Below are 17,519 nucleotides of genomic sequence, written 5' to 3'. Positions count from 1 at the left end.
GCTGATGAACTTTGGTGAATTACTGTAAGTGGAAACACGACCCTCAAAGGTTAAAAAGAGTAAGAATAATTAACATCCTTGAGATTCACATAGTTTCCTCAACTCTTTTAATGCAAAATTATTTTTTAAAAAGAGGAAGATGTTTTGAGTACTTGTAGTAGTAATGAGTTTCTCAGTGCCAGGCAAAAGTATCTTAATTTAAAGTAATTAATTCTTATCTATTCTCTCCACTGCAGATACTGCTTAAATATAAAAACTAAAATTCTATTAATAAAAGGCAACAGTATCATCAAAATAATTTTTAAAGCATAGAGAGAAATATGTTCTTACTCTATTGTCAGGTTCTCATTGTTTAATATAAATCTCAAATTCCGCACTTTTCATTTTACATTTTTAATCTGTTTTAAAAATGATTTACAAAATAATGAATGTTAAAGGGTAAACATAATTTTAGCCCCAAGTGAAAAATGCATTAGAATAATACAATTTTCCTAAGCACATCTGTATTTAAAGATTAAAGCTAGAACCATTGGTTTTACTGCTCATATTACTTTATATTTGATTTAAAAACTAAGTATTAATCAAAATCATATATATTTAATCCAATCCCATCAATAACTAAAGCTTTTTAGTTTACAGTGATGTTCTATTTGATTACTGACATGTTAAATATCTCATAAAAAAGAAAATTTTATAGAAGGCATTCAAAAATCCATTACATAGAAGATAATTATCTCTGAATTTCTATGTTGTTTTCAACATCAAATTAGTTTTTCTGACAATTATGAAAATCTCATGATTCTGAGGAGACCTACCAATTTCAAACTTTGTCCCAGCAACATTTGCTGTAATGGTTCCCTTCTTTTTCTTCTTTCTGACTTTCCTTTTCATCGTGCTTTGATAAGGCAATTCTGTATTCAGATCCAGGGGAGAGGGTCCCTGAATAACTTTAAAAGAAATGTAAACCAACCAAACATCACTGAAATAACAAAAACTCCATACCAGAGAACATAAATGCTCCCCACAAGGTAAAATTATAAATTCTGATTCTTTGAGTCCCCAATTAATTTTTAATTCTTAAAAAAATTAGCAGTGATGATCTATAACACAGCCACATAATAGGTACACATGATTAAATCAAGCTGCTTACCTCTTTCTTGAGGCAAAGATGGCATTCTTGCCTGTGCCGATTAACAAGCAGTGTGCGCTGCTGCTGTACAAGCTCTTAGGAAACCTGGAAGGCCCGCATTAGTCTAAGTAGGATATGGCTCCAAACCACTGAAAGTTCCTATCATATTATCTTGGTGGAATCCTCAGATTTCAGGACATTGAAATTATGAGATAAGAAGGGACCTGCAGGGATTTTAAAACAAGGGCATTTAGAAAACAACTTTTACGACATTTTTTCGATATATGCCAATACTCTTCTTTTTAAAAGTCAAGGAGAGATGAAAGTTAATGTAGTTAATCAACAAATATTAGTTAATTTATTAAACCTTATGTAAAAATGCCAAGCAATAGTCCCCTGTTTTTAAAGTGCACAATCTAAAGGAGGAGGTTGTAAGTCATGTATCATATTTACATACAGTAAATAACACGCTTTACACAAACAAGAACAACAATAACAATATTCACTACCATTTGTTGAACGTTTACTATCTCAGGTCACTTATACCACTTAATCTTTCAACAAAACTATAACGTAGAAGCTTTTATCCCCATCTAACAGATAAGTAAATTGAGCTCAGAAAGGACAAATCTTCACAAAGAAAGTAAGTGACAAAGTAGAGATTAAAATAACATCTCTCTGATGTTAAAACCAGTACCCTTAACCAGGACCCCATACAACCTTCAACCCAATGCCTGTAACTTAGCTGCAGCCCTGCTTTTAATATGAAACAGTGAGATAACTGCCAGTGCCAGGGTAGAGATCACATGCTGACAGAATGGAGAAAAAAGAAATTCCCTTTTAAGTTGTGTGAGGGGGAGGGGTGACTTCATCAAACAGACCACATTTGAATTACGCCTTTAAAAATGAGAACAATTTTGAAAGGCAGAAAATTGGAGTCATTACCATGATGATCTTATTTGGGCACACAGAGGAACACAGTAAACGTTTTGTAATGAATGAACTAATTAGTTTGGCTACGCCTCAACATGGCCTATTACACTTCACTTATATTTTCATTGTGTATGTATGAACCTAGGGGTTGTGCCCTGACTATACTATACTGCCCAGGCTATACTATCAACTTTCTAACTTCTTCCTTCACACTTCAAGAATCTTCAAGTTCTTGTAAAATGTCTCTAAACATGATGAAAGTTATAAAAACTACCACAATAAACAAAGGTATGACATCAACACCTTTATCAAGACATTATCAGGTTTATGAGAAGTTCAGAAGTATTTAAAAATTCAGCTACATAAAATGTGACTCATATATACCACTCCCAACAGTCATTATTAATAATAAGATTCATTATTAAAGAAAATATAGAACTTAATTTGTTCTCAAGTATCATTTTCACTAGAATAATTCTCTAGAATAATTCAATATCAAAACCAGGGAACTATTATTTATTACAGACCAACTGTGGGCAGGCACTATGTTAAGAATCTAAACTATTTTACCTCATTAACAAACTTGGAACTTAGGTATCATTTCCCCCAATTTTCTAGACATGGAAACTAAGGCTAAATAAGTTAAGTATATCAAGGTAATACAGCTTATAAATAGAAAACCTGGGCTTTGAACCCAATTTTGTCTGATTATCTGTTCTATTCGCTGAGCCCCACTAGTTTCAGACAGCGTGCTAATATGCTACATAGATGTACAAGAAGTTTGTGACCCTATTGCAGTCCATACTGCAAGATATGGGTGTATCTGGGAATTCACGATACTTCAAACCCAACAGTGAAATCACAGTAAACATCCCTAACCTGATGACAGCTCCCAATTCCAAGCTGGAAATAGACTAGATCATTCTTCAGAATAAAAGAAAGGGGTAGTCTATGGCTCAGTTTGGTTTCCTTCTGGAAGGTCTGATACCTCAGGGAGGTAACTATTTGAGTTTACAAGTCCTTGTGCAACACCTTGTTACTGGAGTAAACAAAGATCCTCTTATGGTAATGGAGTACTTATTACATTGAAAGTAGGTGAAAAAGTCAACAAGAGCTTGAGAACAATGTTTGCCTATACTAACAATAAATTAATAATTGTTATAGGCTGTAAAAACAGATTTATTAATTTCTGACTTACATAATGAGCCTAACAACTTCGATTTGTATGGAGCTCAAAACAAGAACTGTTATCCCTTCCCCCAACCACACAGAATTTAAAGGCCTTAAACTTATTCTCTCCATAGATTATGCTTAATTCCATTTATGGTTTGGTGATTAACAATAAAAGTGCTCTAACAAACTCCAGGACCTCATTCTGCCATCCAATTCTAACCACTTCACTTTATTCTAAACAAGAGATTTGAGATGACAGATTGATCACACCACTCAGATGAACCATGGTTACCTACTTTTCAAAAGGAGAAAGCATGTTTTGGTTACCTCCCAAATAAGCCAAGTTTCGCTGCAAAGTAAAATCACCTGAGGCACTTTTGAAAATCCTGGTACCCAGGCCACACCCCAGACCCAGGGGGGCTTAAGCATCAGCATTTTTAAAGCTCTCCAAATGATCCTAGTGTACAGCCAAGGTTGACAACCTCTGTTGTAAGCATATAACTGCACTAAAGCAAATAATAGTTAATTACAACATACACATATCAAATTATAAGAAAAAAGTAAAACAAAGATGAAAACTCTTATAACTGAATGAAAAGGGTCAAATAGGTAGAAGTCATCTATAAAAATCCTTATATCTAGTTCAAGTAAACAAATTAGAAGAAAAAAGAATTAGGAGATCAGCAGAAATTGATTTCTAAGACAAACAATTTTATTTTGCAAGTAAAGAAGCCATTTCCAAAAGGAATCAATTTACTAAAATGTCAAGCAAATAGTATCCTTAAATGTAGAACTTCAAGTGCTACCACGCAAAACAACAGCTGCATAAGACTGAAACAACAACAAAAATTCTAATATATTCGTGATGGAGTACCCTTTCTTTCCAGTTCTTCCTGCTGAATTTCTACCCATCACTTAAAATCCAAATATATTTCCACTTTTTCCTTAAAGCTGCCTCTGATCATGTCTGAAGAAATTCATTTCTCCCTCTTCTGGCCTATCCTAGAGACCATTATTTGTACCCCTATCATATCACCAATCACAAACCAAGAAACTAAGCTCTGTGAAAACAGTGGTTTTCTTCTATCTTGTTCACTCTTCCACTCCCAGAGCCTAAAATAGTGCCTAACACAGTGCTCAATAAGTGCTTGTTCATGAATTTTTAAAAATCAATCAACTAACGACACCTGGGAGTAAGAAGAGGTGGTTATGGAACTCTGAGAAGCAAAACACATGTATATATTACTTTCACATTTTTAAGTGAAAAAAGCAAAGTACATAAAAGTTTACATTTGTGTAAAATGATAGGTGAATACGTGGATATATGCACAGAGCAGTGGTGGCCTTTTGTAGCTGGGGGCAGAGCTAAGGGAGGCTAACTTTCATGTATACCCTTTAGTTACCCAAGCATGTATCACCTATTCAAAAAGTTAAATATATGTGATAAAAGTTTGTGTCAACATTATCATGTTGACAACAAAAACCATCAAATTGTGTATTTCATTTAGATGAAAATAATTTAATCTAGATGAAAGTATAATATGGTAGAAAGAGCACTGAACAAGAAGTCAATTAGAACTCTTACCCTTTACTCTGCCATTTACCAAATAGATGACTTAATTTCTTAATATGCAAGAGGAAGGAATTGATTCTTTCCAGCCCTAAAGTCTAAAATGTCAACCAATGAGGATAGCATTGTTGATATTTTGGATGACAACAAGATGAAGACAAAACTACTTTTGTGTAAAAAAACAGGGAAACTCAGAACTTCTCCAACAATCCCCCCAAACCCATGCCCTGGTGAATGGTATATGGGCTCTTTGTACATACTGAAATTTTAACTTACCAAAGATTACTAAAATAATCTAACAAAAGGTCATGGGAACCAAAATTAGAGCTAAATTGAAAATATGTGTAATAAGATTAAATAGAAATGTAATAAAAGCTGTTTTTCTGGTGATGAGAGAAAGGAGAAGGGACCCAAATAAACCAGTACCTACTGTATACTAAGCACTTTTACATAACTTTATGTGTATTTAGTCCATACAAAGCATTTTTTATTCTAATTTTACATATGGTAAAATTTAGATTCCGTGGATAAGTAACTTGACCAAAGTCACACCTTAATAGGTGACAATGAAGTGATTTCTCTCTAAAGCCCATATTCTTTCCCACTTTTTGTGCTACCTTCAAAACTCAGTCTTTAAACATGACATATTAACGATTTCACAAAGAAGCTTAATTCTGCTTGACTGGAACTATTTTAAAAGCTAGGGAATGAAAGCAAGAGAATAAAAGTGTAATTTAAAATGTGGTTGAGATCATAAAGTTGCATCAGCTCTAGTTTCCCTTCTTGGAACACCTAGGCAGCTAGCAGGATCCAGATCATCTTCCCGGGTTTCTCCTTCATGAATGTTCTGCAATTCAACAAGTACTGTTATATACCAGGTACTGTTCTCAGTAAACAAAATAGATAAAAATTTTCTTTCTCTACGGTGCTTGCATTCTAGTTGGGGAGAGACAAACAATAACAGTAAACTACAGAAATTTTCTTAGGTCAGTCTTCCAAGGCAATAGAAATAAAAGGAAAAATAAACAAATGGGACCTAATGAAACTTACAAGCTTTTGCACAGCAAAGGAAGCCATAAACAAAATGAAAAGACAACCTACGGACTGGGAGAAAATATTTGCAAATGATGTGACTGACAAGGGCCTAACTTCAAAAATATACAAACAGCTCCTACAATTTAATAACAAAAAACCCAGTTGAAAACTGGGCAGAAGACCTAAACAGACATTTCTCCAAAGAAGACACATGGATGGCCAATAGGCACACAAAAAAGATGCTCATCGTTGCTAATTATTAGAGAAATGCAAATCAAAACAACGAGGTACCACATCACACCAGTCAGAATGGCCCATCATTAAAAAGTCTACAAATAATAAATGCTGGTGAGGGTGTGAAGGGAACCCCCCTATACTGTTCTTGGGAATGTACATTTGTGCAGCCACTATGGAAAACAATACAGAGGTTCCTCAAAAAACTAAAAATAGAATTGCCATATGATCCAGCAATCCACTCCTGGGCATATACCCAGACAAACTGTAATTAGAAAAGATACATGCACTCCTATGTTCATAGCAGCACTATTTACAATAGCCAAGACATGGAAGCAACCTAAATGTCCATCAACAGATGAATGGCTAAAGAAGATGTGATATATATATACAATGGAATATTACTCAGCCATTAAAATGAATGAAATAATGCCATTTGCAGCAACATGAATGGACCTAGAGATTATCATACTAAGCAACGTCAGTCAGAAAGAGAAAGACAAATACCATATGATATCACATATATGGAATCTAAAATATGACACAAATGAACATGTGTACAAAACAAGAACAGACTTACAGACATAGAGAACAGATTTGTGGTTGCCAGGGTGTTGGCGGGGGGGGGGAGCAAAGAATTGGAAGTTTGGGATTATTATAATCCCAAACTCCCAATTATATATATTATATATAGGATTTGCTATATATAATAGCAAACTATTATATATAGGATGGATAAACAACAAGGTCCTACTTCATAGCACAGGGAACTATATTCAATATCCTGTGATAAACCATAATGGAAAAGAATATGAAAAAGAATATATATGTATAACTGAGTAATTTTGCTTTACAGTAGAAATTAAAACAACATTGTAAATCAACTATATATGTCAATAAAATGTATTGACATAAATTTTAAAAATAAGTAAATAAACTAAAGAATATGCTAAGTTCTATGGGGAAAAAAAAAAAACAGAGCTAGTAGTTAGGATGTCAGGAGTGTGGGGGGGAAAGGGTGAAGGTTTGCAATTTTAAGTACTGTATCCAGATAGGCCTCACTGGGGATGATATACTAAGGAGGGCAATGATTTGTAATCACAAGTGGAGTTGATAAAAATATTATGCAGGGGCTTCACTGGGCACAGTGGTTAAGAATCTGCCTGCCAATGCAGGGGACATGGGTTCGAGCCCTGATCCAGGAAGATCCCACATGCTGCAGAGCAGCTAAGCCCATGCGCCACAACTGCTGAGCCTGCGCTCTAGAGCCCGCGAGCCACAACTACTGAAGCCCGAGTGCCTAGAGCCCGTGCTCTGCAACAAGAGAAGCCACCACAATGAGAAGCCCGCACACCACAACGAAGAGTAGTCCCTGCTCGCCACAACTAGAGAGAGCCCACGAGCAGCAACAAAGACCCAACTCAGCCGTAAATAAATAAATAAATAAATAAATAAATTTTTAAAAAAATATTATGCGTATGTGAGCATATGGGCATGTAAGCATGTGTGGATGTGAACATGTACGACAGGGAGGAAATGGGGAAACCTACTACCTTCTGGGTACTGAACAATCTTTCAGCCCTTCAACATGATTCTTCTTCCTAAATCCTAGTTTTTCTATATCATTTTCTACATTGATTTTTATATTTCTATTTTCACACTGGCAAGGAGTAGAACAGATATGTTTCACAATGTATGTAGTTTTGTATACTTTTGATAGTGTATCACTTTTCTGAAGGAGGGAGGCACCAGAAAGATCCCAGCCACTCCCTCCACCTTGTGTCCCCTATACTGACACTAGATTGTGACACACTCCTAAGGACTCTCTTTGGTTCTTGGGCTCCTAGCAAAAACTGTGTAGTTTTTGGCATCTAGCTCACTCTCAGCCCACTTCCATACTTTCAGTTTTCAAAACCCATCAAAAAATCTATATTAGTCAGTACAAGCTATATAATGCTGCAATAATAAACAACCCCCAAATCTTAGGAACGTGAAACAACTAAGGTCTATTTCTTGATCATGTTACATCTCAACCATGGCAGGGGTGCTCCACATATCATAGTCACACAGAAACCCAAGCTGTCAGAACAGCCATCATCCTAACAATAACCAGTCACTGTGCCAGAGGGAAAGAAAGTTTTGGAGGATCTTATCCCAGCAGCTAATGACACACACAATTTCTGCTCACAATTCAATGGCCTCAAGCAGTCACATGACCCCGGCCAACAAGAGTTAGGAAGTGCAATCATATCAAATGACTAGTAGGAAAAAAAGCCAGTAAATAACACTAACAACCATCACAGACTCAGACCTTGATTACTCCCTACATGAACCTAGTTTCTAGTTCTCCGCAGCTCCACTTTATAGTACTCTCCCCTGCCTGGAAGAAAAATTGCTGAGATCTGTATTGGGTCCTCTCTACCTCTCAGCTTTACACAGTAGATAGTTAAATTTCTCTATCCTGAGCTGCTATGGAATGAAATAACGATGGTGAAGAAGAGGAAGAAGACAAGGAGGAAGAGGAGGATGGGGTTGACACAGTCATTTACGTAAAACATACTATGTGCCAGGCACTCTTCTAGGTTTCTACATATAAAACTCTGATCTTCCCAACCCTAAATGGTATCCCATTATTATATCCCCACAGACAGTTGTTTAAAGAAAAGAGGTATAATGAACAATGGTATTAAAACACAAATAAAATTTTTAAGTGATAACGATTTTGCAAATTTGCCTCAAGATAATTCTCTCTGGATGTCAAACTGTTATCATCTGATGAAAGATGTTTCGACTACTACTTCAAGAAAAATGAAAAATAATAAATATAACAAAAATTATATCCAATTAAGCTTTTACTTGGTGGGGAAAACACTCACCATACACATAATATATTATTTGCAGAGAGGTTATTGCAAGTAGCAGTCAGGAATCTATTATTTAATGAAAATCATCAAAATAAGGCAGTTGGTTTTTTAGGTAAAAATAGTAATATTTCCAAATATCAGGTCATAAATACAATTTTGTCCATTGTTGTGTTTTAAAACATCATTAAATTTCAGCAGTTGGTCCTCAAACCAAATTTGATATGTTATTTTTATTTTCCAAGAAATGACACATTTTCTTACATGAAAATAAGATAATGAAAGTAAATGAATCATGTGCTACTTTTTAAACATTAAAATTTGAAGTGTTTCTTATTTGTTTTAAATATTATCAGGATCAGATTTAATGTGAGCCTTAGACCACCAACTTCAATTTTAATGTGCATACTAATCACCTGGGTATGTTGTTAAAGTTCAGATTCTGATTCATTAGGTCTGGGGTGAGGCCTGAGAGTCTGCATTTCTAACAAGTTCCCAGGTGTGTTGGTCTACAGACCACACTTTGAGTAGCAAGGCTCTAGACAACCACAATGCTTAATACTATGCTGATAGAATTTTTTTAACTTAAAGCCTTTCTTTATAATATGTACAAATTATGAAATTATAAAATGATTTTTTAAATTTTTTTTAAATTTATTTATTTTATTTATTTATTTTTGGCTGCATTGGGTCTTCGTTGCTGCACGCGGGCTTTCTCTAGTTGCAGCGAGAGGCGGCTACTCTTGGTTGCGGTGCGTGTGCTTCTTATTGTGGTGGCTTCTCTTGTTGCAGAGCACGGGCTCTAGGCCCCTGGGCTCAGTAGTTGTGGCTCGCAGGCTCTAGAGAGCAGGCTCAGTAGTTGTGGCGCACGGGCTTAGTTGCTCCGCGGCATGTGGGATCTGCCCGGACCAGGGAACGAACCCATGTCCCCTGCACTGGCAGGCGGATTCTTAACCACTGTGCCACCAGGGAAGGCCTAAAATGATTTTAAAATTCATGTAGTGATGTGAAGTTATGTATTAATATTAAATGGGTCCATGAGTCAAAAAAATTAAAATAAAATTTAAAAGGTTGGGAAATGTTGACCTAGAACAGTGATTCTCAAAGTACGGTCCTAGGAACAGCAGCATCAGCATCACCTGCAAACGTATGAGAAATGCATATTCTCAGACCCAACCTGAGATCTTCTGAATCAGAAATCTGGGGGTGAGGCCCACCAGTTGACAAGCTCTCCAGGTGATTCTGATGTAGGCTAAAGTCTGATAACCACTGGACTAGAGGGCACATGCAAACCCCACGAAAGTAAGGGACGCCACTACTGGAGCCTCTTCTCTCCTCACTGGTCTTCTGAAGCAAAGCCATATGAGTTAGAAATCACCTGGCCAAGTAACAAGTAGAGGAGAACGCACACACCACGCAGGGCTCTGAGCAGCTGCAAAGGAAGGCATTTGCTACAAAGGATCTCATTTACTACTGCAGACAGCCCTGCTAAGTGAGGTGAGGTTTTGCTAATTTAGAAAGACAATTTATACCCCTTGCTTGAGCCCGAGGCAGTTGCCAGTGCTGACCAACAAAGACATTCATTTTAAAGATAAGCAATCTACCAAAAATAATTATTTGAAGATTAACAGCAACCACAGAGATCAATTACATTCCCTCTACTCCCAAGTACTGGTCCAGGAGCATGGGAGCTTGATCTGAAAAGGTCATGGATAGCAGAAAAATGGTGGCGGAGGGGATGAAACGAACATCAACAGGAGAGTGCGTACATTGTGGTACACTCATACGGTGAAAGTACTATACACAAGTGAAACTAAATGAACTAGAACTACATGATGAATCTCACAAACAATGCATATCAAAAAAAGTTGAGGAATATACACAGCAGTACATTATTTACATGAAGTTTAAAATTATTAAAACAATAATATATGATAAACATTGAGATATACATATAGATCTCTTAGAAATTAATGCATCTGAAATAAAAGTGTAAAGAACTACATGGGGATGATAAACACCCCATGATACCTCTTGAGAGGAAGGGAGAGCATCTAATAGCCAGTCCTGTTTTACAGAAAGTGAGCAGCTATGCTCCTATACATGCCAAAGATGTAACTCTTAATGTAAAGAATGAATATACCAGGGCTTCCCTGGTGGCGCAGTGGTTGAGAATTTGCCGGCCAATGCAGGGGACACGGGTTCGAGCCCTGGTCTGGGAAGATCCCACATGCCGCAGAACAGCTGGGCCTGTGAGCCACAATTACTGAGCCTGCGTGTCTGGAGCCTGTGCTCCGCAACAAGAGAGGCCACGATAGTGAGAGGCCCGCTCACCGCAATGAAGAGTGGCCCCCTCTTGCCACAACTAGAGAAAGCCCTTGCACAGAAACGAAGACCCAACACAGCCATAAAAATAAATTAATTTAAAAAAAAAGTCCTTCCCCAATCTTTAAAAAAAAAAAAAGTTAAAAATAAAAAAGAATGAATATACCCTTATCATTTTAGCCTTTTGAAAGAATAAGTAGAAATGAAATAGCCAAAATACTTTTGTTTGAACCACTATATGTCTCCTTGGAAGTATTCTGTTTTAAGTCACACTGTTGAAAATGTAGGTCCAATTCTGACTCATTAGCAATATGGTGGAGTCACTGAAGGATTTAAAGAGGAGTAACATAATCCAAATTTCTTTTTTATAGATTACACCAGCAGTTATTGTGGGGGCTGGATGGGAGAGGGGCAGGAGTGAACAGAGAGTCTCAAGAGTTGCACAAGTCCAGGAGAGAGAGGGTAAGAGTTTGATCATGGATACAAGCAACAGACACAGGGAGAAAGAACACGGTAACTACGGAAGAACCACAGAACTTAGTGATCAAGAAGGAAAAAGTAATCTTGGATGACTTACAGATCTCTGCCTTAGGAGAAATGGGTAGAAGACAGCACCATTCAACAAGAGAAGGCAGAAGGAAAAGTCATTTTGAGGGATAAGATGATTTCAGTTTTATATTTGCAGAAAAGGATAGATGGAAAAAAATAGACAATAAGACAATGGAATTAGTGATGACTGAAGATAAGGAAAACCTCCACTTTTATAAATAAAATGTTTTTGGTTAAACACAGAAAGGTCCTTTCCAAAGCATAAATGCTCTTATCTCTGTGCTCTCTGCCAAGAAATGGCAACAGATTTTCAAATTGACCAGCTGCTTGACTGGTGAACAAATGACATCACCCAAACAACTGTCCCAGTGATACTGCTTTGCCACCACTCATTGTGTGTACAAATTAAAAGGGTTTTTAGAGAAGCTACTTACTTCCTGAACACAGAAACTTTTGTCTCCCTTTCCCAGACTGGGTATACTCTCAAAAGCTAGATCCATAGTGTTTTCCAGACCTTAAAAAAAACCATTTGATCAACCACTTGTAAAGACCCAATAGGAAGCCAAGTGTGACATTACATAAGAATAAACAGAAGAACTATTTATTAATTCTAGCAACAATTAATATTTACCTTGAGCAACAGTAGCTCCCATGAATGTACTGCTTATTTATATTTCAAGTTGCCTTAGACTGTTTAGCATTTGTTCAATGTTTATAATTAAATTACAGCACCCATACAAAATTCCACTAAGCTCTGTGGAATTTCTTGTCTTTGGAATTTAGTGTAGTATCACATGAAAAAATAGGGATTGATAAATAAGTAATGATAACAAAGCATAGCTTGAAGGCATTTTTTTCCTTATTAATAGCTGTATTTCCAGTACTTAGGATAATGAAAAATACCCAACCCATGTCTGACTCCACAAAGACCTCTCTTTTGTTCTAAGCTATAGAATTGGAATTAAAGGTTCTTTGGACCCAACTTTCCATGATTTTCAGGAACCTAGATCACAAGTTGAAAGAGAGGGACTGAGGGAAGTGGAAAATTTCTAAAGTATCTAGTTCTCTGTACTCTGCCAGAAAATGCACAATAGATATCAAAGTGCGCAGCTGGTGAACAAATGACATCACCCAAAGGTCATCTGATGCCAGCATTTATAGTTTTCAATGTCCAAAACTTAACTCTTTAACTTCTGCTGAAAACCTGGCACTCATCTTATGTTCCTTATCTTAGGCAAAGGCATCACTACAGCCAAGTATTCAAGAGACAGATAAGTCAGAATCATCTTTAACTCTTTTTTTGACTTCCTTGTTTGATACTCATTCAATGCACACCCTGTTACTAATTTTAGGGTATATATTAGTTCCATTATTCATCTTACCATCTACCTCTAAAATGTGTTTTAAGTCTTAAATGTATAAAATGCATTGGGTTGTTAAACCTCAGATGGTATCCGTATCAGTTAATAAGTTAACACATGTAGAAAGACCACTAGCTATCTACCTAATAGCCTTTCACTAGTTCTTGCTTACTAACAAAACACCTATTGAGTTATTATTAGAGGTGGCATTGTACCGATCTAAATAAGTACATTTCCCAGACATCCTTACAGGTATACATGGCCATGTGACCAAGTTCTGCCCAGTGAGGTGTAAGTAGAAGTTGTTGAGCAGGACTTTCCAGTAAAAGGGAGGTAGACAATTGATGGACACTCATTTATTTGCTTTCTTCCTTCTATCCTGGAATGCAAATGTGACTGCAGGAGCTGCAGCAATTCAAAGTGACGTTGGTTTTGTCATGGAAATGCTAATTCAGTCTTGGACTGCCTACCTGGGGTGAGGGGGCCTCCATCTTGTTAAGCTATGGTTATTTTAAGTTCCTGTCATCATCAGCTAAATGTGCCTTCTAATGGACATGATACTCCAATAGAAATTATGGGTTTTGTTTCTGAAAAAGATAAACCAAATGCAAAGTCACTGGCACAAGTGACTTCAGGCATTTGTCGTTTTTGCCACAGCTTACATTTACCCATTTTCTGTGAACAGTGATCTGAATCTCCTGTGAAGAACTATTCCCCCTGCTTTCATTCCATGTGCCTTCATGGGGTTGATGCCAATCCCAGCTCCAAGGTTAGGCAAATGACTCAGATCTAAAGTGATTGTGGAAGTCCATTCCCTTGACCATGGAACTGGTTCAGAGAGGAACATGGGATCCAACTAAGACCGGCAAGAATCAAGCCTAGAACTCGTCTTCAGACTCTTAAAGAATATAGGTTCTCTTCTGAGCTGGATTTGAACCTGAGAGGATCTGCATTGCCGGTCCTCATCTTGCCTCTACACAGAGTCTGAGGATAAAGTCAACGTGAAGGAGGCAGAGACAAAGACAGAACATATTCCTGAACTTTTCAGTAACATAACCTAAAAAATTCCTTTTTTGCTTAAAACAGATTCCTAACCAATGGAACCTAACCAACATAGGTTCCATTTTTAATTTTGATTTTAAATAAAGAAAGTTATTTCTAAATGTCCTTGCATAAAATGCCACAACTCAAGTGAAATAAGAAGAGGCTTCCTTGCACATTTCCTCCATGAGACAACTGGCTCCAAGGCAAAAGCTTTAGAAAAAGTATTTTAATTTATGTATTCTTCAATCTCACACACACAGCCTGGAACATAGAAACTAAACTGCTGAGCTTCCATATCAGAGGGATACAGTTCTGTAGGAGGTTTTTGAATTTAAAATAAGAAAGCAGACTCACAAATATAGAGAACAAACTAGTGGTTACCAGCGGGGAGGGAGGGGTGGGACAATATAGGGGTGAGGAAGTGGGAGGTATAAACTACTGGGTGTGAGATAGGCTACAAGGATGTATTGTACAACACGGGGAAGATAACCAGTATTTTGTGATAACTGTAAATGGAGTGTAACATTTAGAACTATATAAAAATTTTTTAAATTTCCATTGTATTAATTTCTATCAATAGAATCATATAAATTTGTCAGTTTTCAAATCCCTCTAATTAAATTAAATCCCAGTAAAATTAAGCCATGGTCTTAGAGTCATGCAGTCTAAGTGTAGAAAATCCATATGGAAAAAAGGAAAATGCACAGGCCTAGTTCATATAATGCTCTGCATGCCCCCATCAGCTAAATTAAGCTGAGTATGTCACCATAAGATCCTAAGGAGGGAAGGAGTAGTAAGACTACTTTGTTTCTAGACCGTTAAACTAGGTGTAAAGAGAATTTACAAGATCAGCTTTTGGAAAGAAGTAAAATACTAATAGCTTTTATCTAACAGGTCCACTATTAAGAAAACTAATTAAACTTAACTATATTTTAATAAGTTTAGCTCATTTTAAGACAAGAATCTTTCCCCAAAGTCATTCCATACCTTTAAAAACAGTGTATCTATCTGGCACCACAATCTTTGCTGTGAAACCAGTCCTTTTATAGAAATGCAGAAAAAAGAATTATTTTTGTCCTTCATTCTAAAAACAATAACGGAATGCAGAATAGAATTAGTGCCCAAAGTTAACCAGTGCTCAATAATATAATATCCACAGATACTAAACGCTCAAACAATACAAATTTCTTTTTTAATAGTTCTTTCTTCTCTTAACCTCTACCTTCCCTTCTCACACAGAGTAAATAAATACTATTAGGATGTATCACCAATCTGTTTGAAAGTTTAGTTACCCTCCATTATTTCATTACATTTCTAATTAAGGCAATACACATTTTTAATGCTCATCATTTTATTAGGTGCTCTATTGAGAAAAAAAATATGCATCCTGCCTTCAACATACACATTTATCTTTGAGAGAAGTAGCTAAGCATATCCAAAACTACCTAAAAAACAAGAATTCATCTAAAACAGACTGACATACTGATTATATCAATAGAAATATACTTAAGAATGAAAGTAGACCCTAAGTATCTATAAAATTATACATGCAACCATATATCCACAACATGTATCTCAGTGTTATAAATTAACTACTATATAAAATCAAGAAAGCTGATTTTCAGTTGTGCCTCATGGGATTTACATTTACTGTTTTCTAATCTTACCTAGTATTCAAAGTTATCCATATACAGGAGATCAAGATGGCAATGTAAGAGGATGTGGAGCTCACCTCCCCCCACAAATACATCAAAAAAACAACTACAAGTGGAATAACTCTCATGGGAAACTAACTGGAAACCTGCAGCAGGACTCCTATATAACCAAGGCTGCAGGAAAGATTTACACAGAATTGGGTAGGGTGGGAAGAAAAGCATGGGGTCGGGAAATGTGCCCCTAGGAAGGGATTAGGAGGAAAAGGGACATCACACAGGCAGACATTCCTCCTGGGGAATGAGTGGGTCCAGCACAGACTGGGTGTCCCAGTCCTGGGGTCCAACGTATAAGAGAAAAGCCACCTTGACTGCTTGGAGAACTGCTGGGACAGATAGAAAGACTGGGGAAGCCTAGACTCCACTGGTGAGAGAGCACCAGTGCTGGCTTGCCTCCAGGCAGGGCGGAAAGAGGTCTGCCCTAGCAGCTACCGACTCTCCGCTTCCTAACCTGAGCCAAGTGAACACCCCAGCCCCCCTCACTCCACGCCACAGCTTGATGCTGGGTCTATAGCAGCCAGGACCTGGGAAAAGACTTGATCTAGGGATGCACAGGTGACCCAGGGGCCTAGGGTGTGGTCCAGGCGGGGCAGCAGCAGCAGCGCTGTTAGCGCTTACACAAACAGCACCCCAGAAGCAGCCCAAACTCCTGGCACCATGGCCACCAGAATTCCTGAGACCACCTTGCCCTACCCAGTGCTAGCTGAGCAAATGCTCTTGCCCCACCCACTCCATGCTATAGCCTAGCACTAGACCTGGGGCAGCCACGACAGGGGAAAAGACACGACTGGGGGCTGCATCTGAGCAGAGCCACAGATGCCTACACAAGCAGCCGATCAGATCTCTGTAAGTACACAAACTCAAACTGCTTCAGCACCTCCCTCTATTGGGGCAAAGGCCCCAGTGCAGAGAGAAGGAAAAACACACACTTAAAGGGAACAGAGTCAGCTCAAACCTGACACTCAGGGATTCCACTCCAGCAACTTGGGAGCAGATAGACCCTTAATCAGGCAGTGACAGCCACTGAGCAAAGAGGAAGTCCTGCCTCACACCTTGCACAGGCTCTAGCTCCTCCATCACCAGCCACACCACCTACTAAGGTGACAGTGGTCAGCACACCCTGAGGAAAGATGCAGCTGGTGTCCACATCAAATCCAGCCCTCCCACCAAACGCACTGGGCAAACACAGTCTACATAAGGATGCTCCTACATAAGAATATCCCTTCAAAACCACAACAGATAACTATTTCACCTAAATTCATAGAGACAGATAAAGTTAAGTAAAATAAAAAGGAACTACTCTCAACTGAAAGAGCAAGAGAAAACCCCTGAAAAAATAATGAAACAGAAATAGTCAATCTACCAGACAAATAATTCAAAACCTTTGCAATAGAAACACTAACTGAATTAGAGGAGAGAACTGATCTAAACACAAATCATTTTAACAAGGAGCTAGAAAATATAAAGAGCCAATCAAAAATAGATAATTCAATATCTGAGATAAAAAGCACCCTAGAAGCAATGAATAGCAAACTAAATGGCACAGGAGAATGCATAAGTGATCTGGAAGAGAGAATAATGGAAGTCACTCAT

At 37.5% G+C, this 17,519-nt stretch overlaps 1 protein-coding gene and 1 long non-coding RNA gene across 11 annotated transcripts in view; one reads left to right on the top strand and one right to left on the bottom strand.

Annotated features, from left to right (window-relative positions):
- TTLL7 (tubulin tyrosine ligase like 7) overlaps window positions 1–17,519 on the bottom strand; it is a 157,059-nt gene that overhangs the window by 97,496 nt on the left and 42,044 nt on the right. For all 10 annotated transcript variants that reach the window (XR_014249243.1, XR_014249244.1, XM_082408236.1 and 7 more), the window contains exons 2-3: window positions 1,151–1,353; window positions 816–947 (exon numbers count right to left, since the gene is read on the bottom strand). Coding sequence is in view for 8 of the 10 variants with exons in the window: in XM_082408236.1 (XP_082264362.1) it covers window positions 816–947; window positions 1,151–1,175 (157 nt within the window). In the remaining 2 variants the exon portion in view is untranslated. The remainder of the gene's footprint in view (window positions 1–815; window positions 948–1,150; window positions 1,354–17,519) is intronic.
- Window positions 1–17,519, top strand: part of LOC309604817 — a 405,061-nt gene that overhangs the window by 364,125 nt on the left and 23,417 nt on the right. The gene's annotated exons all lie outside the window — the stretch shown is intronic.

This window comes from Balaenoptera borealis, assembly GCF_965194805.1.
Source record: "Balaenoptera borealis genome assembly, chromosome: 1".
In the NCBI taxonomy this organism is placed as follows: domain Eukaryota; kingdom Metazoa; phylum Chordata; class Mammalia; order Artiodactyla; family Balaenopteridae; genus Balaenoptera; species Balaenoptera borealis.
The sequence above is the reverse complement of the archived record's forward strand: the minus strand, read 5'-3'. Positions and strand labels throughout refer to the sequence as shown.